Raw genomic sequence first — 27,712 nt, forward strand, 5'->3', positions numbered from 1 at the left:
GCTATTCACTCATTTTGTGTTTGGAAAAATTGTTTGTTTTATCGATTTTACAAAGAACAAAATACATCTGGCAATATAGAACCTCCCAGCTTAGATGGTGACAGATTGAGCACAGCTAATCTTGAAATGAAGCATATCAAAGGTATTCTTTTTTTTCCCCCATAAGATTTCTACAAGACTTTCAAGTAATGAATAAACGTATTGCCTTGGAAATATTTTATAAGGGGGGCACACTTCATATTTCTTTTGAATAATGCTGGCAGAATTAAATCATCTTGCCTACCCTTATACATTTTGAAATGTCTGCCAGCATAGATTTAAAAAAAAGAAAGAAAGAAAGAAAGGAAAAAACAACAGAAGCAATTTCCCCCTCACCCCTGCTTGGTCTCAAATTTATGTGTGTGTTTCTGCAGGCTCTTTACCCCAGCCCAGAGGAAGGCTGGCAGATCTACAGCTCAGCACAGGACGCAGATGGGAAGTGTATCTGCACCGTGGTCGCACCAGCCCAGAACATGTGTAACCGCGACCCACGCAGCAGGCAGCTCCGCCAGCTCATGGAGAAGGTGACAGCTGTCAATAACACACTCACTCCAAGACCCAACTGTTGCCCACACAGACACACAAACACAAACTGACACTCTGCGCTTAATGTCTGACGCCGTCTGTCACATGCAGGCTGCTGGATTGTGCCACCTCCTTCACCGTGCATTATTAGCCATTATTTGAGAACTTTTCCAAGTGAAAGACAAATTAATAACTTCCCTGGAATATGTGAATTGCCTTCCTAAAGTTCTCATACCCTTTTTTAACTGTTTTATTCTTTAAATTACAACCTCAGACTTAGGATCATTATATGTAATTGCATAGGTAAGTCCTGATATGAAGTGTCTTACAAAAACCTTAACATCTCTTGAATTTTGTCGCATTTTCTCACCACAAATCTGTTTTAGAGTTTCTTAGAGTTTTATGCTGAAAACCTACTTAAAGAAACATTATTGTGAAGCGAAAAGAAAATGATATATAGTTCTTTATATTCTTAGAAATACTGTACACGCACAGTCTTGTTTTGTTCGAAAGGTTTGCGGTTGTGACATACTCTTTCCATTTTAGAATGATGTGTAGAATGGTGTTTTGAGGACTTCAAAGCTTGAGATAGTGTTTTATTTAAATCTGCTTTTGAAGTCTCCAGAGCTTCCTGTCTGTCAACCAGGTGTCTTGGTCTTTGTGATGTTGATTGTTCATAAATGTTCCTTCACAGAACAGCTGTAAATATTTTAGGACAGAATTAAACACATGTAGACTTTATTTGCTCAACAGGTCATTTCTGAAGGCAGATGGTTATACTAGGTTTTATTGACAGATGTCAGTATAAAGGGCGATGAATGTATGTTTTACATTTTTGTAGTGAAACAAAATGAAAACCAAATATTTTCCTACACAAGCCTTTGCTACTTTATATTGATTTGTCAGATAAAATTCAAATACCTTAAAGCATGTAGTAATAATGCCACAGACTGGGAAGAAGTTCAGAGTGAATACTTTTGAAAGAAATTGCATGTCAGAATATTTACATACAATGTGGAACAAAGATCCTAATTTGTATGCATTTCTGTTTTCATAAACATTAATTAATTTTGACACAATTTAAAAATAGCCCTTTACAAATCAGTCAGCAAGACAAATTTTGCTGGAAGTATTGGTGTATATATTTATGCAGGCCTGTGTGGTTTAATATATGCATGCTGACCTACACGACAGAGTATGCAAATATTGCAGCCTGTTAGGAATCCACTCATTCACTAGCTGACAGATCCAGCCATGAACTGTTGAGTCTCTAGACCTGGAGGCTGTACACCTACGTCTTTTCATTCTTTAGAAGTTAAATAATAGAAACCTGAGATGCCAAATACATTTAAATGGATTGGTAAGACGTGATTCACTCTGCCGGTCGCTGAGTGCAGGTACTTTGGACAATTACAACAGGTGCGCCTGTAAAAGAGAGACTCCACAGGTTACTTACAACTAGAAAGAGAGCAGAGAAGTGGAGGAGGAGCTGAGGGGCTGCCAGTGACATTGATATCGTCCTGTGAGAAAAGACGGAGGTAAACGGAGATGCTGAAAAGGTTCCCAAGGCTCCCTGATGGATCAATGAGGCGCGTGCGTTCACATAATGCATTCATCCTCATTGAAGTTTGCCTCTTCCCCTCTGACAGTCTCTGTGTGCTGATGTTGAAAGCACATGTTTACAGAGACAAAATCCACTCGCTAACACACTTCACAAGCAACATATTCGAACAGAAAAAGCATATCATAGCACAGAAACAGACTGACTAGAGAAACCATTGTCATCTCATTGCAGCTTGTGAAAGTCTCAGGAAAACGTGCATTTCTGTAAACCTGGTTGAGAAAAGCTGAGGAATATCCTCCCGGCTACCAGTAGTTCATTTTTGTCCTCTATAGAGGACATTTCTAAAGTTGACTATCTCCCACCCCCTGCATTCTACTGAATTAATTCCTTTTGGTATCTGGAGAGGACATTTAGGGCTTTTCAATGATACCACATGTGAAGGGGTGGGACTTTTGTATGTACCTTTTTCTAATTCATAAAAATGGCATTTATCAGTTTTAACACATTTTTTGGGAAGAGACCAAGTAAGTGCATAAAACCTTTTATTACCTTACAAAGACTGTGGGATTTAAAAAATGTTGATTAGAAAATATTTTTTTTTCCTGGGAGTCAGGGGCATATAGCAGCGTTGATTCAGAAAAATACACAGCGTTCCTTTAAAAAGGAACAAAAGTGATGATGGATCGCACAATTGTCATAGAAGATATTATTCAAATACTGCTATTTTTAATTATTTATGAACCTTTTAATAATATTCTAACTTTTTGAACATGACGGTGCATATTCTGCCTTTGTTTTTTACCCATTCCATGAGTGTATGGAATGTTATTTTTTATATTAATAAGTTTAAACTTACTCAAGATGTAAAATTACTGCAGTGTCTCCCCTCTGAATACGGCACCATAAACCACTTAAAATAAGCTTCAGCAAAAAAAAAAAAAAAAAATCTCACAGCTATAAATAGGATATGATATGCTCTATAATGTATTATTTATCACTGTATTGGATTTTGTTATAAAATGTGGGTGTTATTATTACTGTGTGGGTCTGTATGCTTTCCCTGCTCGCTGCTGCCTGAAGCGGACTTAATGAGGACACCTAGGGTCAGCACTATTTCAGCTTCACCCAAATGAAAGCTGCAAATTAAAAGGCTCTGTGTGAGTCTGCGCAAATGTGCGGTCCCAACAGAGCAGCGTCCCCCAAGACACCCTCATTTGAACCCAGCGCATGAGTGGGAATTGTTTGAGTTCAGATCCACAAAAAGCTTTTCCTGACTTGGAGAGTCAAGGGTATGTTAGCAATGTCAAAACTGCCCTCTGTTCAAAGAATGTAAAGTAGGCTTGTTGAAAATCTTTATTCAGCTCTCAGTAAAGCCAGATAAAGAGCCTGACCCTGAAGGATGGCGGCGAGGCAATACTCACCGCAAATCTTTGAACATCTCATCCCCTTTTGACCTCACTGTCTGGCTGGCTGAATTGAGATTAAATCAGATGAAATATGAGGCTGTGGTTAGACATACACACAAACAAGCTGATGCAGAATGAGTCATCACGCTGGGCATGAAGCAGACACACCTGCGACTGTAAATCTGGGACACTGACGATGAGGATCGTCTTTTTATGAGCGAGGATAAAGGAGTCCCGAATGCTACAGCAGGACGTTGACAAAGAATTTGCTTAGACTCTAGGCTGCTGGAACAATTCTTATTATTATTGGATCTATGTACCACGTTGGAGAAAAAAAAAAAAAAAAGTTTAATTGCTGTGGGAAATAACGTATGACCAAATACTCCTCAGCCAGTTCACGATGCACGTGGGAGCAACACGGTGCGGGAAACCGTGGGCTGGACATGAAGTAATCGAATAGGCTGTCATGGATCAGGCAGGCGAGGCAGTGTGGTGCAAAACAGACTTTCATGCCAAACTGCGACCTTTGAATGTCGGGTCTGTTTTGTTTTTCTGAAATTCGTTTAGATTTTTTGCTGCTGGCCGTCTGCGTGGGCGTGCGTCTGTTCAAGTGGGCTGCTGGACATATGCACACGATAGTCTCCTATAGGCACGTCAACCCTGCAACATTTGGTGGTGTTTGGATGATTTCTGGCCCGCTTTGTGCAATGTACAGGAGATGAGGGGGTGTGCGTGAAGCAGTAGGCTGGTTATGCAGCAGCAGAGTGGGCTGTCAAAGTATGAATAAGCTCAGTACTTTGCAAAAAAAAAAAATTAACCTAGTGCAAAACCGAATCCTCTGAGAACTTAGAGTCAATACATGCCTACTTAGCGGTGTTTACTTCAGTGTAAGGTGCTTTCAGTTATAATTGGGATGTAACCATTAACTTGTACAAAATCAACTGAGCAGAATTTATAAAATCCGTTTTAATGGCTCGGCATGAATACGCTTAAAATACTAACTCTTTAATTTTAACTGTTTCAACACTAACATAACTTACATTTTTTATTGTGCTTCAGTCCTTTTAAGGCAGGAAAAACATTGCATCTAGACCTTAAGAACTGCGTGATAAATTTCTAAGCCAATTAACAACCATAACTTGCTGTGCATTCATTATTGGAGTTATGGATGATCAAATCCGTCTGATGCTATTTTAATGCTGATAATAAGTTGTCCTGTTAGGTATCTTTTGCATGTATTAAGAGGAGTTACTGGCAATTTTTGAATATGCAGTGTTTGCCAGGTTTTGTTTAATAAGCTGCACTTAAGCCTTACAAAATAAAAAGCAACTGAAACTTACTGTAATCAATAGAACTCATATAACCATACTTTATCTTGGTCACGCAAGTCTAAGAGTAACCGTAATGTATCATTTTTACTGCTGTTGAAGTCATCTGACCACAACAATGGTAAAACATTCTGGTAAAATATAAGCAGTAATGCATCATCCTCATGAATAGGTGATTAATTATTAATTTCCTCCCAACATGCTTCACCATTTTAAACAATCGTATTGGTTGTTAGTTGATCATTGGTGTGACGTATGGTTTTTGTGTGCCATTTAGCAGTACAGTTAGAATACCTAAAGTGACTTGTGTGTAGGAGTAGCACATTTGGCAATGGATGACTTTTATTTTTTGTGTGACAGGATTTTTATCTATAATGTATTATTTATCACTGTAATCTATTGCTAAAAGAACACAACTGCATTTTTAAATACTTTTTACTGTCACTTGTATCACTATTCCAATAAATGCCATAATATTTCATGATAAAATTTTAAGCCCACATTACCAACTCCATAAATGATTGTGTTTGCTGCGCAGGTTCAGAATATTAGCCAATCAATGGAGGTGCTAGATCTGAGAACCTTCCGGGATCTCCAGTATGTGAAGAACACCGAGGGTCTAATGAAAGTCGTCGATGGAAAGCTGAAGGTGGCCTCTGAAAATCCCCGAAGCCTCAATCCAAAGGGCTTTCAGGTAATTGGCTTTTTGTCACATTCCGTGCCGAGAGTTGCATTTGCTATATTTCATGTGAATGTACTTGATATGAAATTGCTTGATAAACATTGAGAGATCCAATGCAATCTTTGAAGCTCTTCACAGACAATAAAATTTTATGTGACTTCTGGTGGACTGGCATATAAACATTGGAAGTGGTAATTCCATTACAGTGCGTTAAATGAGTTATTGGTTCATGGGCTAAGGTAGGCTAATCTACTGTGCATCATGAGCTTCACATGCTTCAGGATGATTAAATCTGTGAACCACTAGGGGAGTTTTTTTTTTTCCTGTCTGACTCACTGAACATCTCTTCCACTATTTTTGAGCTCAACCTCTCTTACTCCTCCGTATAGTTAACTTTCTGGCATCTGAGGCAGATATATTCACATTTGTCTCCACCATATCTTGCTCCAAGATAAGTTAACTGCCATTATCAGCAGGCCTTTTTATTTTTCTGTCAGCAGGCCGTCTTGCCCAGCAGAATTATCCATATTTCCCACACTCTTACAGATATTAGATGGGCCATAAAATTGTTTGATTAAAAGATGCTCTGATAAACACTAAGTGCATTTTGCCGCTGGGTTGATGCCTCAGCACAGAGGCAAGCATGAATGGCTTTGTTTAGCTTTCAGTGTGCTTTCTGAAAGCCATTCCAACAAAGAAAATGAAGATGCTTATGAAATTAATCTGTTCATCAGTAAAGCTTGAGATTGCTACTGAGATAGGAAAGAAATCCAAAGCGTTTGTATGAATGCAAAACTAATGTTTTCATTCTTAAGACAGAAAAAACATAAAAATTGACGGGCTTTGACCAAAGTGGGTTGGCTGATAAATGTGCGCAGTTTAAAGTTGCCAATGGCAGAGCGTGGGAGATTAACGAGAGTGAATTTTCTCAGCTTGAAAAAGTGAAAATTAGATTTATGATGTGGCGCCATGAGGCTGAGAGCTGCTCCATCACCAGATTTACGATAAACTCTAACAAGGAGGAAACAGCCCCTCCTGTGGTGGCCACACTTTATTGATAGACCTTTTTCCCTCTTGAGCCATACACCTTGTGTGAATTCAGCCTGACTCTCCTGCTGCTTCCTGCTCCCCTGCCTAAGGACAAGTTGTTTCTTTTTCTAAAATTACAAACCCCATTATAGCACTAGCGGTGCGTTCTCCTAGACTGAGGTAAGCTGCAAATAAATACGAGTAAAACAATTTTTAACACAGTAAAAACAACAACCTTCCAATTTATACATTTGTATCTAAACCACAATGATTCAACTGTTAACAATCATTAAAAATCCTCTTCAAAGAGACGTTCGGCCAGACAATTTACATAAAAGGGGATTTAGGGAGTTTTTAGAGGAATGTTGGGAGACTAAGTGAAGGGTTCAATTAGAAAAGAGCAAAATGGAATCGAAAACTGTCTGCAATACATATTAATCTAATAAGACGTTGTCTAAGTAAGGTGTTATGACCTGGCTAGGAATAACCACACCATAACATAAAGATGATTCATCCTCATCAGACCTCAAGCAGCCACAATACGTAGTTTATTTCTTGACAAGACCTTAATTTACATGAGATTTTAACACGGAAAGTAGAGTTAGCTGTAGCGTCTGAGTGAACTTTGTGTCTAAAACAATAAACAAAAAGAAACAATCTGAATATTAGCCAAGCTTAACTATTCAAAATAAATAAACCAAATGATAAAAACGTACCTCCCTAACTAAAGAGAAAAAGGAGAACAGTGGGATAAAAAAATAAAGGCAATTCAGCTCTACAAACTTGTAGTGTTGATAAGGTACAGCAGAAGCAAAGTTGAAGCTGGTTGGGATGAGCAGAGGATGAATGACAGAGAGTCTGCAGCAGCATCTTCTTATGTGCCATCTCTGCTTAGGCCAGTAATCCATATCCTACATCTTCTGAATCCATCAATCAGGGAAGACCGTCCACATAATCAAATTTTTACATATTGGAACACAAACAGAGGCCTTACAACAGCAGAGATAACGGGGAGTGAAAAAACATCAACCAGAAAAGTGAACAATAAAAACAAGAGACAATCTTAAAACTGCTGAGTTAAAAAAAAGCAATTTCTGTTCTATTGCCAAAAGATATTTTTCTATAACATTAAATTATGTTTCTAAAGATTCCCATCTTATTTCCTATTATACTTTAAGTTCTTGAATATAATTTTAAACCTAACTTAACCATGATAAAGTACATTCTAGCTCTACTTACCACTACTACTACTAACCATTTTGTGGGTAAAATACTAATTCCATCTTAAGTGAACAAAGTCATTGTGAACCAAAAATCAGTAAAGCAACTTCAACTTCTCCAATATCTCATTTCATCTGTGGAAGTCTGATGAGGCTGCTGAATTGTCAAATGTTTCCTCTTTGATTGTTGATGAGGCTCCATCTACTTCATTCCCTCATTTAAAAAGATGCATCAAAGTTTCCCAATAATGAGAAATTCCCCTGTATATTCTCAAGTTCCTGTTGTTTTTTCTTTCGCATCTTCCCCGGTCATGTCTTTTTTTTTTTTTTTAGGAGGTAAAAGACAAGGTAAACCAACTGCTCCCCCTGCTGCCAGTGTTGGAACAGTACAAGGCAGATGCTAAGATGATCCTGCGTCTCCGAGAGGAGGTGAGAAACCTTTCCCTGGTGCTTATGGCCATCCAGGAGGAGATGGGAGCCTACGACTATGAGGAGCTGAGGCAGAGAGTCCTGCTACTGGAGACCAGACTACACTCTTGCATGCAGAAACTAGGTATGAAACATGCTTGTTGTGAGATGGGGGGTAAGGGGGAGAGAATTTGCCACATAATTCTAATTAAGTGCATTTCAAAATAAAATCAGATACTGAAAAAGAAAGCTACGTTTTCAGAAAAGTGCTGGGCTTTCTCTCCAATTTGCTTACATAAAAATTGCAGTGTTGTTTCCTCATAATACCAGCATGCAATTTGACTATTAATCATTTTTACCAGCAATTTATTCACCGTAAAATAACTACTGGGAACGGTTGAGAGTTTGCCGGCAAGGCAAGAGTAACAAATCCAGGTAATAACACAATATTACTCTGTTGAACCCAATTTTGTATGAGTTATGGAGTTTACGAGTGGTACTTGAATTCTGCTCCATCGGCTGCAGGCAGCTCTGCAGGAGCAACGAAGCACAGAGAAACTGAAGAATTAAACTGAATAAGAGACAAAATCTCTAAAATTTTAAACATTACCACTTTACATGCTGAAAAGAAACCTGTTTTCTTCTTCTACTTTAGATATTTTTTTTAGTTATAACAAGCCACTGAAAAATATTGATATTTTAATAGATGCTCTTAGCTTCCATAGGTGTGAAAGCAATATTTCTAAAAGTAGTGGTTCAAGTCTTGAGGTGATATACATTTTTCATGCTCCCAACAGTTTCCTTTAGTTCATGTGGCTCTCCAATAATCAACCTAAGGAGAGGAAACACTTTTCTTAAGAGACTAACTGAATAATTGTGTTTTTATGTAACAAATTAACTTGATCATTTTACGGATAAAGACATTTACTAAATTAGTCGTTGATTACTAAAAATGAACAATGTTTTGTTATTTGCCACTTTCTTTAGTATTACGTTTTCTTGAGCTGCTGTGCTCTGTCTTAGTTCATAAACGATTGTGCTTTTACTTCCTTTACTTTTTTTGGACTCATAGGTTGTGGAAAGCTCACCGGTGTCAGCAATCCGATCACAGTGCGTGCATCTGGATCAAGATTCGGCTCCTGGATGACAGACACCATGATACCCAGCTCAGACAACAGAGTGAGTCTCTCAGATCCTCTCCAGTTTGAGGCTCTAGAAACACATGATGATATACTCAAACCCGGAGGATAAACAGAGTCATCTGAGCTCTTTCAGCTGCTCAGTATAAAAGAGTATCCATCACAGCGGCGCTGTCATTGTTTGTCAGTGAGTGATTGATTGTTTTGTCCAAGTTGCACTTCTCACGAATGCCACAATACAACAGACACAAAGAGAATTGAGAATTCAAAGCTGAGCCACTGATGAATTGCATCTATTTTTCCTCCTCCCCCCACCCCCCAACCTCCGCATTCATTTCAAACTGCAGCTTATTAATCAAAAGAACAAACACAAAATCTGTTTGGGATAAAGTTTTCTAAAATCACATAGCTCGTTTTCAGAGGGCTGCTGGGAAATTAAGCCAAAAGTCATGGCGTTTTAAATTTGAGATGTCATGTTGGTATGTGCGACTAGGAAAGCTGGTATGTACGTAGCAAGGCAAAAGGTAGAAAGAAAATAAATGGAAGCAGGAACAGTGGATTATTAGCTATTTTTAGCAGGGAACAGAAGCTGATCAAATTTAATAGGGAAGACTATATTGGCCTTTCTGCTAACTGTAATAAATCATAACAGGATAAATAGGTTATGCTTTCAGAAAAGGGCAATTTTCAACATGGAATGTGTTGATTATCTTTGTGTTTAATCTCCTAATTTGCTGAGATGATGTTACCCCTCTATGTCTATGAGTCAGTCTGGTGTATTAAAAGCGTCAACATTCACAGGAATAATTTTACTCTTATGCAAAAATGTTGTTAGGCAGCCAAATAAACAAAAAGTGTAGAAGTAGTTAGAATGTGCCAGAGTTTTAGCCTAGCTCAGCCTCTTTCTGCTGCTCAGCTCGAGGGACACATTCAGTAAACATAGAAGAAACCAAGCTTAATGGTTTATAATAAACTCTGCTCCATAATTCATCTGATGTACCACTCGAACTCAGCTACTTCCCATTCCTCTCTCTTTTACTGCAGAGCAAATGTGGTTATTCTGCACATAAGAAAGACGGAGAATAGGACCAGAGAGAATCAAAGACAACCAGAACACAGCTCCGTCTTTCCAGAGGTGTCTTAGTTCCATCAGGGACAAGATGAATAATTAAAAAAATATTTAATCCAGTAATAGCTTAATTAAATCTATCATATACTTGATTGTTGCTCCTTATTGAGGGAATGAAAAGGGGGATTCAACCACAGAAGCACAATGACAGTGGAGAGATCCGTGAGGCTGCTCAGGCAAAAAATAGAGTTGCTAAATGCATTGATTTTCTGTAAATGTGGACTGGAAAGGGCAGAGAGCGCCAACAGTGGTTCCCTGCAAAGCACAGGCAACATCTCCCCCCGCATGCAGGCAAGATCAATAGCTTTGAACACACACATTTCTGTATGCACAACTGCATGGAGAAATACACTTACACTCATACAAGCAGATCCACAGCGCACACTCATTCTTACTTTGCCTGAGGCATTGCCTCAAGCTCTAATGAAACATAAGAGAGTTCCTGCAGATAGGCGTATCAGGTAAAACATACCAATAATCTCTGATAACCCTTAGATATTTACATTTGGGTGTCTTTACTGAGTAGCTCCTCAGAGTGGGATCTTTTTGTTCATTGTTTTCCATTTGGTTTGCTCTTTGTTTTGGACAGGTGTGGTCCATGGATGGATACTTCAAGGGGCGGCGCGTCCTAGAATACCGCACAATGAGCGATTTCATGAAGGGGCAAAACTTTGTTCAGCACCTGCTGCCGCATCCGTGGGCCGGCACTGGCCACGTGGTCTATAACGGCTCGCTGTACTACAACAAGTACCAGAGCAACATCATCATCAAATACCACTTCCGGTCTCGAAGCGTGCTGGTGCAGCGCAGCCTCAGCGGAGCCGGCTATAACAACACCTTCCCATACTCCTGGGGTGGCTCCTCTGATATTGACCTCATGGCGGATGAGAACGGTCTCTGGGCTGTTTACACCACCATTAACAATGCTGGGAACATTGTCATCAGCCGCCTGGAGCCCCAGAGTCTGGAGATTCTTCAAACCTGGGACACGGGCTTCCCAAAGCGCAGTGCTGGAGAGTCTTTTATGATCTGTGGCACACTCTACGTCACAAACTCTCACCTCGCCGGTGCCAAGATCTACTTTGCCTACTATACCAACACATCAAGTTATGAGTACACAGATATCCCCTTCCACAATCAGTACTCCCACATCTCCATGATGGACTATAACCCCAGAGAGAGGGTCCTGTACACCTGGAACAATGGACACCAGGTCCTCTATAACGTCACACTTTTCCAGGTCATTAAGACATCTGGAGACTGAGGGCTCAAAGAAAAGACCCACTCAAAAAATGCTGTGATCATTGTTCTAAAAGGACAAAGGAGCAGGGTAGAGATGGGTACTGTCTGAAGAAAGGGGTTTTGGGGGGGGGGTCGAGGTTTTAATCTGTGGGTACAGGCTTGGGTGTTTTTTTTAAGAATTTCGATCTTCATAGAGTGCTATTATTCACATTCTCCAAAAAAATGTCCAACAAAAGGTTCGTAAAGACCTAAAGACTGAGCGCCTTTCTGTTTTTCTTTATGTGATGAGTAAGCATGGTTCTTTTTATCTGTGATGACAAATAAACATCCACTTTAACATTAATGACGTGGAATTTTTATTATTGCTTTGTGTTAAAGCAGGACTGTATACTTTAAAGATCAAAATGAGCAAACTAAGAAATCAAAAAATTACACAACAGCTTACTAGCAAATTCATTCAGCTAAAATTTTGTGAGGACTGAGGGGATACGTAATAGTTTATTGGTTATTAACTAATAACTTATTTAAAAAAAAGTTAACAGATATATACTGGGAAGGAAGAAAAGAAGGATGGCGAGAGACCAAGAAAAAAGGGTAGGAAGGAGACAAGGTAGCAAGGTCACAAAGAAGGAAGTAGGACATTTAGTGGAAGGACTAAAAGTAATGAGACTAAAATATGGTTTCCACTTGAACAGCAGCTATGTTAATTTTTATGTTTGATGCTAATTCACATAACAATAAGGTTACAGCATCCGAACGATAAGATTATCTCTAGATAAGCATAAACCGTAGAGATAACAATTTATTTGAAAAAGCCGTGGCAAAGCCTTTCGGGAATTGTGGGCAGTAAAAGTGCTGTTCCACTGACACAAATGTGGTTAAATTTAACAGCAACAGCCACCACTTACATCTCATTTCACCAAGGTGAACTCAAAGTGAAAGCTGAACATCTGGTAAAAGGTGCAGGTGGCGGTGCGATGGGCTGAGAAGAACACCGGGAGTTGAGAGGCAAAATGTAAAAGGTGTTTACAGCTGAGCTGAGAAATGACACATCACAGTTAGTGTTTCTTGTCAAGCTCCAATCTGCTTTAATCTTGTTAGGCGCATAGTTGTTTTGTTTTTTTTTCTTCCCTAGAGCCATTTGCAGGGAAATGCTCAAACACAAGGCACGCAGTGAGACACTGTTGGCATTAAAAGTCTAAACTGCAGACCTTTCATTGCATATTCTTTATTATTTATCATGGGAAATCCAGTAAGAGGAAACATTGGTACTCCCTGCTGTAAATAGAAGAGGGCAGGCAGCTGGCCCACTTCGCTGTCTTTTTATTACTTTCATGTTTCAAGCCTGTGAGGATGCAGTGGCCACGGTGGACCAAAAAGACGTAAATGTCATAGGAGGTCCCGCTTTTCTCATCCTTTGTAACCATGGTGATCCTATTCATCCTGGTTGACCTTTCTTTCAATAAGGGTTTTACTGAGGAGAAGTTAGGACTTCATACACCTTAGTGGGTGACATTTAAGGTATGACAATGCGGAGGGATAAAGCACCATCAGCAAACAAATAATTAAGATGAAAATGTTTGGTTGAATTTAGCTTTTAGGGCACAAATTCTTAGGGAAAAACTTGAGTGATTTTTTTCAACCAATTTAATCTGATTTGCATCAACAACCACCCCATAGTTCTCTATGTGTGTGTAATAACCCAGTGTAGTCCAGTGACAGAGCCAACAAACTTTCAAACTTAAATTGAGGAGCAGAAAAAAATTAACTACATTTATTTGAAAATCTTGTTTTTGATGTGTAAGAATATAATTAAGTCAAGTTTATTTGTTTGACATACTTCATAAAAAGGCATTTCAAATAGCTTTACACGGTAAACACATCACACAATAACCAATTACAAGACATCAAGCAACAAAAATGACATGCCATCATCAAAATCCGCAAGATTAATCATAATTCTTGAATGATGCATCAATCATTATATTAATCAATGTTCAAGTTATTCAAGTTATTAATCAAAGAAAACGTATCGTTCCTTTGTGCTGAGCTTCTCAGTTCTTTCCTGAGTTCTGGCTTTTGTGCATTTGGTTTAGGCTCTGATTCTGGTCTTATTCCTCGTTTTAACTAGACGAATCCTTTTCTTGTTCTGTTCACTTGCCTTTGCGTTCATTCTGTCTTTATTAGCAGAGGTGGGTAGAGGGGCCAAAGGCTGTACTCAATTAAGAATTGCATTCAATATTTTCATTCATTTTTTCCCTCCATTGAGGAGTAAGAATAAAAACATATTTGGATCAAAGATTACTCAAGTACTGAGTAACTGAACATGGCATTTGATTTTATTTGTTCAAAATTATATAACCAGGCAACACAATATAAAGTTTTGTGCAAACTCAGGTAATAAAAAGAATGCGTAAAAATCGTTAAGATTGTTACAAATATGAAAATATGAGCAGAAGATACAAACATTTCCAATCAATTTTTTTCAGAATTTAAAGCTTCTGAAGCAAACACATGCAGTAAGTAAATTACATATATTACATACATTGCGTCCACTCAACCCTCAAATTTAACAGCAGGCTCAACAGATAGAAAATTACATTAGAAAAACAAAACACGTTTAACCCCGAACTCTACTGTGCTGTTTTCACCCATCCTCAGCTTTCAGCTAGACTTTTTTTCTTACCCACAGGCATTCTTATACATTGAATCTGGAGCCAAAAGCATACTCTCAGATCACATTTCTGATGCCTAAGATCTTAAACCAGATTCTTACACAATCCCTATTAGAGCCCCTCACTTCCTGAATAATTTACAACTATCCCACTGCTAAAAAAAGGCTCCTATTAGTGGTGGTGACACCAGTCATCACCAAGTGCTTTGAGAAACAGGCTCAGCAGCACTCCCACTAGTCTGTGCACACAACACAATGAGCACAGGTTGTGCTATACACATATTTTTTTAACCACGCTGCACCCTCTGGATTAAATAACAACAAAAGAAAGGAAAAAAAACAGGCGAGGCTACCCTTTGTGGATATTAGCTCGATTTGAGCTAATATGATTTGATCAGGAAATTACTGAACTTGAATTTCTCAGCCATTATTCGCCACTGGATTTTGAACTTTCTGACTGGCCGTCTTCTCTCAGCACCTATCACTCTTAACATTTGTCTACATATGGATAATAAGCTGCAATCCCAATGTTGACTTCCACTGCACATAAGCTAATGGCTTGAAGAAGAAGGCCTCAAGAGATTCTGCAGATCACTCAGTAGCTCATTTTATCCTCAAATTTCCTTTGTCAACAGTGTGCATCTTGGAAAAAATGTTGCCCAATGGCCTAACAACAACTTCTATGTCATATTTGCATGTTATTTTGATGTTGCACCGTTTAGGGGACTGCAAAGGCAATAAGTCCTTCATACATTCCTCAGCCTTAGCAGACCTCATTAATGCAAAGCAGAATCCCAAAAGAAACAAGTGACTGCAGAGTGTCTTTGTCAGCTTGATTTACTCAAAGTGGCCATGCACATGCATTATAAGTTCAAAACAACTGATTGAGTGCAGGTGGCAGCAATAGAACTGCTTTAATGGGGTTCATAGGTTGCATGTAAGAGTAGTAGAGATGTAGATCAAATCTTGAGCACTAAGAAGTAAACCCAGTCCGCATTTTAATCCTGGAGCCGTCCTCGTGAGGAAGTTTATTGTGAGGGACATGTCAGCACAGCTGCAGTCCTTCATGTGGTACTTTTGGATGCTGACTGCTGCATAAATCAGAGAAAATTAATTTAAGAATCTCATTTTTGACTAAAAAATATCCATTGTCTTGGATTCCAACCATCCATCCATCCAAACGACATGCACAAAGGCCTCAGGTCGGGGCTGGGGCACAAATCCTGCTCTGATTTCATATCTGCTATTTTTTAGTTTTTCTTCTCTGCACCTTTTTTTTTTTGCATCACCTTCCTCGTTAATTGTGCCCTCCCAGCACTTATTTGCATTGTACTTTGCCTCTTTCAGATTCAAAATAAAGCAGCTTTTCTTCAACTTCCTGCCTCTTGAGGTGACACAACCCTGCGAGCAAGGCTTTGAAGAATCGCTTCCTCATGATTAAACAAAGCTTACCTTTTTTTCTCTCAGATAATTGATATTCATGTTTAAACTCAGAAGCGCTGTGAAGGATGCATATATAGAATGACATGTTTGCAAGACAGAAGGCAAATTAACTCAGCTTTTCTGGAAACCTTGCTTATCAATTGCCAGCTTAATTATTTTCTGAAACATTATTCAGCTCATTCATCTGTAATCTCTTTACTGCTCAGAGCTGGACAATAGACCTACTCTTGGCTGCAGTGATGGGAGATGCCATTTTGTAACCCTCGTGACCAGAAATTGCACACTTCACTGATGCAGTAATGATTTACCAGGAAGCTTTAAACTGAGTGCTTTCTTGGATCCATCGTCTGTTTCTTTAATTGCAGTATAATGCTGGTCAAGTGAAGGGATCAGGGAACAGAGGTAATGTGGCTGCAGTAAAAAGGTTTCCAGAAACACACGTACAAACATCATAGTAAATCCACCTGCAGAAACAAGTGGTCATCTGTGCCACTTTAATCAAACCTCGCTCTCTCATATTACAGCATTGTAATATGAGGTATACTGTTGATATTGTATATTTCTTTTTCACCATGAAAGTCCTTTGGGCCACTTGTTTGGTTGGAATCAAAAACTGACTTTATTTTCTTCTTTTGGTGAAGTTTGCATTTACATTGTACTTTTTGTTTTTACGATTACGGTGCAATCATTACGTGCTGTAGTAGCCTTAGCAACACAGACGAGCTTGTTTTTACCATGATGGCCAGTAACAGTGGCTTGAGAAGTCCAAAAAGACATTTTTCTGTAGCTGGTTTTGATCAAGTTCAGTCTGTATTCAAAGCAGAAGCAAATTGCATCAGAGTTAATTTGGAAGTGCATTGAAACCACTTCAATAAGTGAGTCTTGGTCTAGTTGCTTGGTCAACACCAGGATTCGCTTCAGTGTATTCACAATTGCATAAAACGTCAGAGGAAGCGAACTCTGGTCCTTTTAAACCAAATGTGTCAGGTGTAAATACGCCCTAAAATGCAGAGTTAGTATTGAAATAGATATGATGAAAGTCACAACACCAAAAAAAAAAAATCCCATTTGCCATTTTTGCCCAGTCTCTGTCTTGCTGTTGAATCATGAACAGAACTCTACTGACAGAGATGGGGCTGATATTTCTTTAGATGTTCTGAGACGAGTCATGGATGCACACTTGGTCAACTTTTTGAAGGCTGTTCACTCCTGGAAATTTTCACTCCTGTTCTTCGTTTTCTCCTTTTGTGGATAATGACTCTTACTGTGGTTCACTGGAGTGCCAACATCTTAGAAAAGGATTTTAAACTGATAGATGTCAATTACCATTTCTCTACTTATTTTGCATTTTATTAGATCAGAGGACAATTTATTGGTTTTAGGAGCTTTTTCAGTAATTTTGAGTCAAGTTTTGATTCGACTAGTGTGGCAGCAATCGGGCTTGAATGTGACTTTTCCTCATTGATAAATAAATAGCACAATTTGAAAACTGCTTTTTGTCTTTACTCTGGTTATCTTCGTTCATAGCATTGAGGACATATGTTAATGTTCTAGGATCCCGTCTTATTCTGACTTGGTTACTTTGCAATAGAAAAGGTTTGACTCAGAATGTCAGCATGTCATTAACATTACCGTTTGATTTGAGATCATCACTTCTACTCATCTAGTATTTCAGAAATCTATGCGAGTAGATGCTCAGGAATAGATACTTTACTATTCAGGGTGTGATGTCTGATTAATCATCAACTTCAAACCTCCGGGTTACTTACATATAAATTTAAAGGACATGAAATTACCTTCTATTCCACCTCCCACTCAAAGATCCTCAAGTTTAAGGTCAAGTACATTTAGCAATTCCTTTGTGAGCACAATGTCCGGAGGGACCTGCACACAATCAATAAAACGCTTTACTGCCAAGAGTAATTCCTCTAAATCAGAGTCTGCTGAGTCTATGATGACCGGAGTCTACTGACAGCAGTGAATCTGAATGACTGCAACTCAGACTTCAAGCCACATTAACATAAAGTGCTAATTTCTTAAAAGGAGCAAACTATATAAAGATGACTCAAACTGACCAAAAACGGTTTCCTAACACAGGTTTGGTAGTAAGCTTAGGAAAACATTGGATCATCCTTCGGTTTAATCAGCCTTACAGCAAGATCTGGCAAGAAAAACACTTGCTTGTAAATATGCACAAGGATTACCCATGAGTAGCAAAATCCAAAAATTGCATATTTGTGATGGAGACTTTATAATTGCATTGGTGTTCAACAGGGCCATGCAGAGACCACTAAAGGGGCAGGTGCTCAACAACAAAAAAGGGCACATCTAACCGCATTCTGGGACAGAATATTAACAAAGCTACTCAGCTTTCAGAGTTTAATAAACAATGATAAATTACAAAAATGTGGCATATACAATCAAAGCTGATGAGCATCACCATATAGAGCACAACACTATGCCTATGTAAGATATTTTATTAGTAATTTCTTTCTGCATGTCTACTTTGTTATAGGAAAGTATTGCAATATTCAAACCCGCAATTTAGCAAGATATGTAAATCAGAGCTGGACCACCAGACATATTTTGTCTTTACAGAATTACACTATTAAAAATATAAACAAGGGCACAATGCAACCTTTTACTGGACTGTAATCTATAAAACAAAGAGCTGCCCGTTTGCTACACTTGCAGTGGAAATAAAGATGGTCCATTCAGGAAAGCAGAGCTGCATCAAACTTTAACGTGGAACTGCAGAAAAACGAAAAAAACAAAAGCAAAAATTGAATTGTTAATGCATGTCACCATGAGAAAAGCCTACTGAGTTTTGCTTAAAAAAAAAAACAAAAAAACATTTAAATCACACATTTTTGACTCATGAAGTTAACTTTCTTTTTTTCAAAACAAACTTATTTGCGCTTGTCAGAAATCTTTTCTTGCTATTCTAAGTTTTTGTTTGTGACTCAAAGTTTTGCTTGTGATTCTCATATGACGTCTTGAGCAGGGCCTAAAATCAAAACAAGATTTCTGATGTGTGCAAATCAATGTTTGTTTGGTAAAAATTAGTTATTTAATTAAAAAAAGTCTTTTAAACAACTTTTTTTAAAAGAAATCATTACAATTTCAAAACTTTTGATTACAATTTCATTTTATTTTACTTAACTGAGGTTAGTTTTTTTTTTTCATTGAATAATTGGGAAACAAATTGAACTTCATACTTTGCGAACCAGACCCTAAACTTAGTCTGGGTTGAGTGTTTTCCCCTTCATTAATGACACTTTTATTACATACATTATATCTATCATGGTAATTCAGGGTGAGCTATTTTTAATTCTAAATGAATATCCTGGTTGGACTATTATTTAAGTCCTATTCTCTTTCAGGACATGTTTACCTAAAGCTAGAATAAATGCAATGTACATTATGCAGCAAAGGAAATTAGAAGATCGGACATATCTCCATTATGGAGATGATAAGTTTTGGATGGGCGATGTGCCTCGTACACAGGGAAGAAGCTTTTCAGTTAACTAGCTTCGCTAGCAAAGTCGTTAGCTAGCAGCTAGCTAATGGCACAACAACAACATCCTAATGTCTGTATGATAAAAATAGTGAATCGATAGATAAGAACAGTTTTTCCTCACCTGGCTGTCTCCTCCCGCTCAGTAGTTCTTCAGAGAAAGGTAGACGCAGAGGCCTGTCAGTGTCTGTTGTATTTCATTACCTTTCTGCTTAAACCGCAACTCCGTGCTGAAGCAGAAACGATACTTCAACGTTTTCCGTCATCTGACAAGTAGCAAGTCTACTCCACTTCATTCACCAAAAACGTTTTTTTTTTAATAATTCACCAAAAATTGTTCTGTAATCTGGAACGTTCGCTACGTTGAGCTCCGCAGTTAGCCACCTTATCTCACTGGGCGAGAGGCAATGGCGTCTTGCGTCACGGGCAAAAGGTCAAAGGTAACAAGGTGACCGGAGGGTAAGCCCTAGTTTTTTCTTTTCCCCAGGTTATCGAATTAAATCTTGCCATACTGTGTATAAATACCGGCCATTGTTTCATGGCCGGTAGAAACAAAAAAGCAAAGAATTTTAGTACATGTTTTTATGTGTCAGAAGAGGGCTTAGGAAAAAATACCAAAAAAAATAAAAATAAAAAATTGACCAAAAGGGCACTTGGGGGCAAGGAGCAAAAAGGGCAGGTGCTCAAGCACCCCCAACGCCCCCTCCGCACGTGCCTGGTGTTCAAAGTTTCTTGCTGCAGTTCTACAAGATACTGAAATTTTTCCTTACCTTTCGTTTCTTGCCAGAGTCTGTCATTGTCTTGCTAGGTCAGGACTCTGTGGTTTCCTCTTGTGTTCCTAATTGGTTTGATTTCCTCTTGGTGTCCTGAAACATGTTCAATAAGATTTGTCACCTTCTGTTAAATAAATCATCAGACTCATGAGACTGCCCTTCTCTGCACTCCCACTCCACGACAATGGATTACATTTTCATTATTGCTTCGTCTTTAGATATGAGCAAGTTTAGCCAAATAAATGTTTTTCTTGTACCTATTTCCTGATTCATAAAGATCAACAGAAATCTGATGTACTTCTATGGCATGTCTCTGTCTGTTTCCTATTTAAAGAGTGCCCAAGAGTGATGCTACTCTGCATCATGTCAAAGCCAGGGAAAGAACTTCATGACAAAAACGCAAAACAAATTTTCAGCTTAATTTTAGAGGGATTCTTTGAGGTACCAATAATTGGTGAGTTTATTTACCTGGTGAGTTTATTCAAGAAAATGTTTAAAATATGGGATTTTTCCACTCGTTGAATGGATGTCCTCAAACAGAGATATATTTTTGATGCTGTTGCTTTACTCTGCTTTAACTGAGGTGCCATTATTAAGAACATGTTTGCATGTGTGCATTTTAAACTTTATTTTCCATTTACCACTGCCAGAAGAAAAATCATACAGGGTAAATATTTAAATTGAGAACACTAATTGCTCTCAAAAGACAAATAAGTCATTTGTTATTTACTCAAGTCTCATTATGTTACCTAGCTTGTGAAGATAGTCTATGGTTCCTGGAGCTTTAATCATCCTCCATCTGAACTTTCTATCTTGTACATCTTGTTTGTGTTTTGTGTCGACCAGTCATTCTGTAGTTTCTACATTTTCTATTCAGTCACTCTTGTGTCTTTTGGACTCTTCAGCACCTTTAGATTTTTGCTTCAGTTAAGGTTTTGCTGTATCTATTCTTCTTAATTTCCATTTTTGTTGGTCTACCAACACCAACAAATATACATCGGCTTTTTTTCTACAATATGTTTAATGATCCCTGCAGTGTTGCCTGATTCCATATTAAAAATGTCTCAAAAATTTGATCCGACTTAACAAATTTGTCTCTTGCCATTCCCCACGCGATCTTCGTGTTGTGCTTGTTGTGACTCACTGCTGTTTAGTTTCCAGCTTCAGCAGAACTTTATGATTAAATGATATATTTTTACTCCTTTTAGAATCTGAGCTCTGACGGTGTTGTGCCCTGAGCGTATCAAATTCTTCTGACGTTGATCCTGGCAAAGTACACATCATGATCTGTTACAAATGAATACGTTGTTACAGACCACGAATCATTTGATAATTTTTTGACATTTTCAAGGATGAAACACTGCTTATGCTGCTTAACTAGTGGAAACCACACCAAACTTGGAATATGACTTCAGTTTATTGTAATGCTTCAAATAAACAGCTCTTGCGTGACAAAGTTTTTGTAAATAAGCAGACTGAAACATTGAAATGTCTAAGGAAAAAAAACTAAAACTATTAATCATGTTTTAAAGTTGTTTAGAAGGTCTGTTTTCATGAGATGAAGGCAAGTATATCGATTCATCAGAGCTTGATAGATGCATTTATTAAAAAGTTCTCCCTCTAAAAATGCCAGTTAAATCAAGAGCAACAATGAAATACATAGATAAAATGCACTGAATTTCAATCTTAGAATCATACGTAGGAGAATAACAGCAAGAGAAGTGATTTGCTGAAAGAAGAAAAACAGAATGACAGAGAAACTGCGATGCCGGCGCAATGCAAGTGTCAAATGAAGGGATTTCTGTGTTGTGGGGCATTTAAAGACACGGCACTGTCGTTTGCTGGAGAAAATCAAAAAAGATAAAGCAGATAGACAGAGCCTTTGCTTAAAGATGCCTTTGTTTGAGTTTTCTATGACAAAACTTCCTGTCATGTCTGTACAAAAAGAAATAAGAAGCCTTTAAAAGAAAAAAAAAAGACAACTCCAAAGGATCTATTTATAGGAATGGGAGAATTCTTCTCACATGATGACAAAAATCCAACTCCACCAAGTTCTGATGTATGCATTCAAAAAAGCATTTCTATAATGTATATAGCCTGCTATATATTGTGCACGTGTTTAGAGCTGCAAATCCTGTGCTGCTCTAAAAGGGATACGTATCTACATATGCATTAGTTGAAGCAAATTTTTAGGTTTTCTTTGTTAGATAAGAGAGAATGACCTTCAGGTCAGTTGAAAAAAAAGTCACTCTGTTCTACAATTCAGAGTCTCGTTGGGCGAATGACTGGGGAGGCAATTAATTGGCTTTATTCATGTGTTGCATGACATGGAAATCGGAAAGAGTGATTAGGAGCAAAGGTTCTCCCCACCAGAACCCACAGGGACTTAAACTAATAGTATCTGTGCTTGAATTTTGTTAATAGTTGTCGTATGCAACATTCTTCAGCTTTTTCTCGTTTCCTGATTTCAAAGTCGCTAAAAAAGTTGCTGAATGGTTGATGTGGTCATCAATATCTATTTGTGTTATTTATTAGGGTTGTCTCAGTAGTAAGATTTCATGTAAACAATGTTTTCCAATGGGTATCCTGCAGGGGGCCACTGGCTGAGAGGAACAACTAAACGTTCATCCCTTCCTGCTATTAACTTTTTACTTTTCATTAACAAAGAAATTACTCCTACATCAACCCTTCTGTTACTTTTATACGTTTCCAAACTTCCCAGTTGGCGCAACATAAATTAACTTAATTGAGTTGAATTAAAGTTCATTTCATCTGGATTTGACCTTTCCATAGAGTTTTAAACTGTGCTTAAAAAGAAGATATTTACATTTTTATATTTATTTTGAAATATCCTTTCTAAAATTAACCAATATCCACTTCTTACTAATTAAAATAAAAATGCTGAGTCCAAGTATTTACAAAGACAATAAACATAACTAAAAATACACATCACTTGTGGACTGGCGGTTACGACTGAGGCTTTTTATGGGACGGAAGCTGATTACAACTCTAAAACTGATGAAGTTTCTGTTTCATTCTCCAAAGTCATGCGGAAGATAATTCTTTTAATTGCTTAATTAGGAGTTTTATTGGCCAACAGTGATTTTGAAAAAAGGAAAATTTGGGCGAGCGAGCCAAACACGTTGCTCGAGGTTTAGCTGCCGAACATGCAAACTTTACACGCCGAGAATCTACTTTATACCTGCTGCAGGTGTGTTTTGTTGTTTGAGTTCTTATTTATATGGAGGAAATATTAAAGCCTCTACATCAACTGTAGAAGAAGTATTATTATACATTTACTTTTATCCAATAAAAAAAATATATTACCTCTATTTTGTGTATTTCTATCATTACACTCAAAACGCAAGCAGAGATATATATTTTTTTGTTTGTTTGTGACGACATGCCGATGCTGCAGCGGTAGAGATCTAATAATAGGCCTCACATTTTTCTAACCTTCTTCTTAATGCCCTCCTCACTGGATTTCATATTGCTTCGGCTGTGACTCAGAAACCTTTCGAAGTCCAGACAATTGTTTGTTTTCCCTCTTTGTTGAATCTGCTTCTTTCTTCCTTCCTACAACGTGAGTGAATTTTGCTCCAAGTTGAGGAGAGCATGCCTAGAATGCTACCTGCTCCATTATTCATGCCTTCAGAACATATATTCAACTTTAAGCGTCGCATTCATCTTCATCATGCTAACACTTTCGCAGAACGCTTACCTCATACCTCACACATATCTTAAAGTATAGAGAGCTTGACAGTAATAAGTGTTTAGCTATTCATTTATGGAAGAAAAAAAAAAAAAGCACAAGAGGCTCACAATGAAAATGTTTGAAAAACAAATCAATAAACGTTGGCCCTTATTGCGTTTATTTCATTTCAACATGCAGAAAAAATCTTTCAAACAAGTTTTTTGGGGGGGGGGGGGGTTTATGACATTTTCCAAAAGTAAACTCTGATATTTCCAGGCTCAGCAACAAGATTGAGGGAGAGGAAAAGGGACTCGCCCCGACTCTTCCTGAGATAATTAAAAAAAACAGACACCTCAGCCCCACCAGTCCATAAACATTGCAAGCTGTGCACACTGTGCTGCATTAACATGCAAATTGGAGCAAGTGCTGTGATCAGGGCACCTCACACATCCAGTTATTAAATTAATTTTCCCCAAAACAAGCAGCAGGAGCTGCTGAGGTAGTCAATAGATTTTTCCCTCTGTCTGTGCATATTAATAGGTCTTTATCAATTTTGAATTCATCACAGCAAGGGAGACGGAGGTGGGGGTGGGGGGGAGGGGGGGGGGCTGGGTGGAGTGGGTGGGGTGCACGATGACACCGGCTCCCCTGTGGCAGGCCACCCCGCTCTGCAGTCACAGGGTCATCCATCACCACAGCAGTGCCGGCGCGCAGGGGAGCCAGGATCTTTATATCACCCCTCTGCCTCGCTGTCGCAATGTGTCTGAAGCTTCACACCGAGACGTTATGATTGAGTTTCGCAGTGAAGGCAACAGGTGATGTCACACAGCAGCCCGGTGCTGCAGTCTCAGAGGAGCAGAGCTCTGTCACAGCACTAAATTTCCTGATAGCGGCAGGCGGGTCCGCGTTGTGTGGTTTATGCGCAGCTCGCTGTATGTGAGAGGACACTGACGCACACTCAAGAGGAAAGGAGGTCTCAGAGCAGGGACGCACTGCTAAAGAAAATGAAAAAAGACAGGCTGCTGCTGTAGTTTGTAGTTTGTTGACACTCGCAGAAACGCTTCCATCAAAACACTTTTCTTCAAAATGAAAGGAAAAATGTCTGGGGGTTTTTTCCCTACCAATTAAATAAGCAAAGAGGAGAACCGTCGAAACAAAAGTGTCCTCTGGAGAGACGAGCGAGAGCACCTCACTTGTTTATTTATTTGTTTCCTTTTGTTTTGGATCCAAAATAACCTTGGGCACAGACTCAAAAACAGGGGACATTAGTAAACCAGCTAGCATCATCATAGCAATTACTTGGAAATCGAAGGGCCACAGGGAGCAATTATGAGTTTTATGTTTACAATCGAGCATGGAAGAGAAATGGAGGGAAAAAAATGAGGAGCGGGGCAGTGGAGAAAATGAGCCACGGGCAAGTTGGAGGAAGTAGACAGAGAGAGTTGGATAAGGAGACAATAAGAGAGCAGAAGCAGGAGATGAACAGACCAACAGTCAGGTGTGTGAAAAGATGAGTGGAGAGTGGGATAGAAGTGGCTTTGAAAGGCGGAGAAGAGGAGTCAAGTGTAATCAAGTGAACAACAGTGAGAAACCACGGTGGAAACATAGCCCAAGTCTGTATGCAAAAACGTTGAACTCTAATGCTTCGTTCTGGTTCTCTGAGGCATCCGTTTAAAATGTCTTTATGTCCGTAACATTCCTGTCCAGACTGGGACATGAAGACGGAGACAAACTGACCTGGCAGCATGGTCGGACTGAGTCTGGGGCTCGGCTGATAAGAGGGAGGTGACAGAGTTTAGCAAGCTGACTGCATCGAGACACACAACCGCTGGTCAATTCAATTTCCTTAAGGACACAGATGTCCAAACCGCAATCAAGACATGTCATATTACCAGGAGGCTCCTTTTGACCTTTTTCAAATCCCCAGCAGATGAAAGAAAGCAGTAGTAAGGTTGGCAAATGAGAGGAGAAAAAAAAAAAAAAGAGAGAGTAGACAGTGGTGAGAGATAAGTGAGATCAGGGTTGAAAACTATACGGGCTGCTGCAGCAATGCAGAAAATCTTAATTTTCTGTCAGAGCCATTGTGTGGCGTGATTTAAGCCGAAGTTGATCTCTAGGCAAGGAAGATGAGAGAAAGCATATAACAGAATCAGTAAAGCTGTGGCGCTCAGACAAACCGGCTATCGCTACTGGGACGTCGGATTCAGTACAAGGGAAGAATCAGTATCTCTGCGGCTCTTCAATTATTCATATCAGTCTGTTCTTGACTTTCACATAAGACGAGGAGCGGTATACATACAGGCCACACAGAAGATCAAACACAGCCACGAGTGCAAAGGAGAACCCCATCATAGAGACACCAAGCCGCCTTCCGACGCAGGGGGGGAGATATTGGTGAAATGACAGAGTAAACAACATGAGAATCAAAGCTGCGGATGAAGATTTAAAGATGTTCAACTGTCGGTAAAAAAAAATTCTCTGCTCTAAGTCGTTTGAAGACAGTAATCCCCCGTTGACGGCCATATTAGTTGCTCAAAAAGCTCGAAATTCAAATTTGGTAAAGCGTTCTTCAAAAACATCACCTAAAGTCATTGCAAACAATAAACAAACAAGCAGAAAATGACAGCCCAGAGTGTTGAAAATGGGAATGACTTTGAGTTCTGTGGCGTGACCTTAAACAGACCATTCAACACTAAAAACTGTCATGTTTTGTTCCAGTTGACGAACCCACATGAAAGAACACAATCAGGAGAACACGTTTCAAAACAATAATCTGTTTATTGTACAGGGGAGGGGAAATGGAGTGAATGTGGGACAGGACTCGGGAAGGGAACCACCAGATCAGCCACTGTTGGTGAGAGGGAGAGGTGAGGCGAGGTCAAATCGAGGTGCGGTGGAAAATGGCGGGAGCTTACTTTGAGCAGAGGGAATGACTCGTAGGAGCAGACCGCGATCTGGAAGCGGACGGGAGATCCTGGGGTCCGCGGAAGGACGGCCAGGTAGGTGGCTGTGTGGAAGGCGAGCTGACGGTCGACAATAGCCCAGTGGTGAGCGCTCCGTGGAGTCACAGCTTCATCCGGCGTGAGCCGTGCGACACCGGGGAATCTAAGGAGGACGAAGGACCAGGAGGGGAGTGTTCGGGGGCTGGCTCCACTTAGTAATTCCAAGGGCGTCGTGGAGATGTCCGCGGAAAACTTGCAGGCGTTCGCTTTAACTCCACACAGGGAAACGCTGGAAAACCTCGGGACACAAACCTGACAAGGAGAACAAACATAAGTAGAGTAACTTCAGGAGCTAACTCGAGGACCTCTCGCTGGAACGTAACGTTACCATGTAACACAAACACTCAGGCGCCGAAGTGTCAGCTCGCCGCTGTTAAGTAGCCACAGAATCAGTCTGCTAATGCACCGCAGGTGTGTCTCCAGTCTGCTCCAGGGGCTCTGCTCACCGGTGGCATCTGGTGGGGAATTGAGGAAGCGGCAAAACTTCCCCAAAACAAAGAAAAACAACCAAAACAAAAACAAAACAGAATCCAGCCTGACAGTACCCCCCCCTCAACGGACGCCACCTGGCGGCCGAGAGGAGGTGGATGGCTGAGAGGCGACATAATCCCTAATAACGGAAGGGTCAAGGATGAAGGAACGGGGAACCCAAGAGCGTTCCTCCGGACCGTAACCCTCCCAGTCGACGAGGTACTGAACTCCACGACCTCGCCGACGGGAGTCAACAATCCGGCGCACGGTGTATGCCGGGTGGCCATCAATGATACGGGCGGGAGGAGGGGGTTCGGCCGGAGGGCTCAAGGGACTGAATCGGACAGGCTTGATTTGAGAGACATGGAAGGTGGGATGGATGCGCAGGGAAGCGGGTAGACGGAGACGGACAGCGGTGGGACTGATG

At 39.6% G+C, this 27,712-nt stretch overlaps 1 protein-coding gene and 1 long non-coding RNA gene across 12 annotated transcripts in view; one reads left to right on the top strand and one right to left on the bottom strand.

The window, feature by feature from the left end:
• Window positions 1-12,054, top strand: part of olfm2a (olfactomedin 2a) — a 45,999-nt gene extending 33,945 nt beyond the window's left edge. For all 3 annotated transcript variants that reach the window (XM_081610115.1, XM_081610113.1, XM_081610114.1), the window contains exons 2-6: window positions 414-563; window positions 5,401-5,556; window positions 8,127-8,346; window positions 9,274-9,380; window positions 11,059-12,054. In XM_081610115.1, coding sequence (XP_081466241.1) covers window positions 414-563; window positions 5,401-5,556; window positions 8,127-8,346; window positions 9,274-9,380; window positions 11,059-11,733 — 1,308 coding nt within the window. In that variant the 3' untranslated portion in view covers window positions 11,734-12,054. The remainder of the gene's footprint in view (window positions 1-413; window positions 564-5,400; window positions 5,557-8,126; window positions 8,347-9,273; window positions 9,381-11,058) is intronic.
• The window catches only part of LOC103468740 (uncharacterized), a 138,304-nt gene that overhangs the window by 95,081 nt on the left and 15,511 nt on the right, over window positions 1-27,712 (bottom strand). For all 9 annotated transcript variants that reach the window (XR_014088686.1, XR_014088685.1, XR_014088682.1 and 6 more), the window contains exon 2: window positions 20,116-20,211. This is a non-coding gene — a long non-coding RNA (uncharacterized LOC103468740). The remainder of the gene's footprint in view (window positions 1-20,115; window positions 20,212-27,712) is intronic.

This window comes from Poecilia reticulata, chromosome 8 (assembly GCF_904066995.2).
Source record: "Poecilia reticulata chromosome 8, P_reticulata-male-v2, whole genome shotgun sequence".
Taxonomy (NCBI): Eukaryota; Metazoa; Chordata; class Actinopteri; order Cyprinodontiformes; family Poeciliidae; genus Poecilia; species Poecilia reticulata.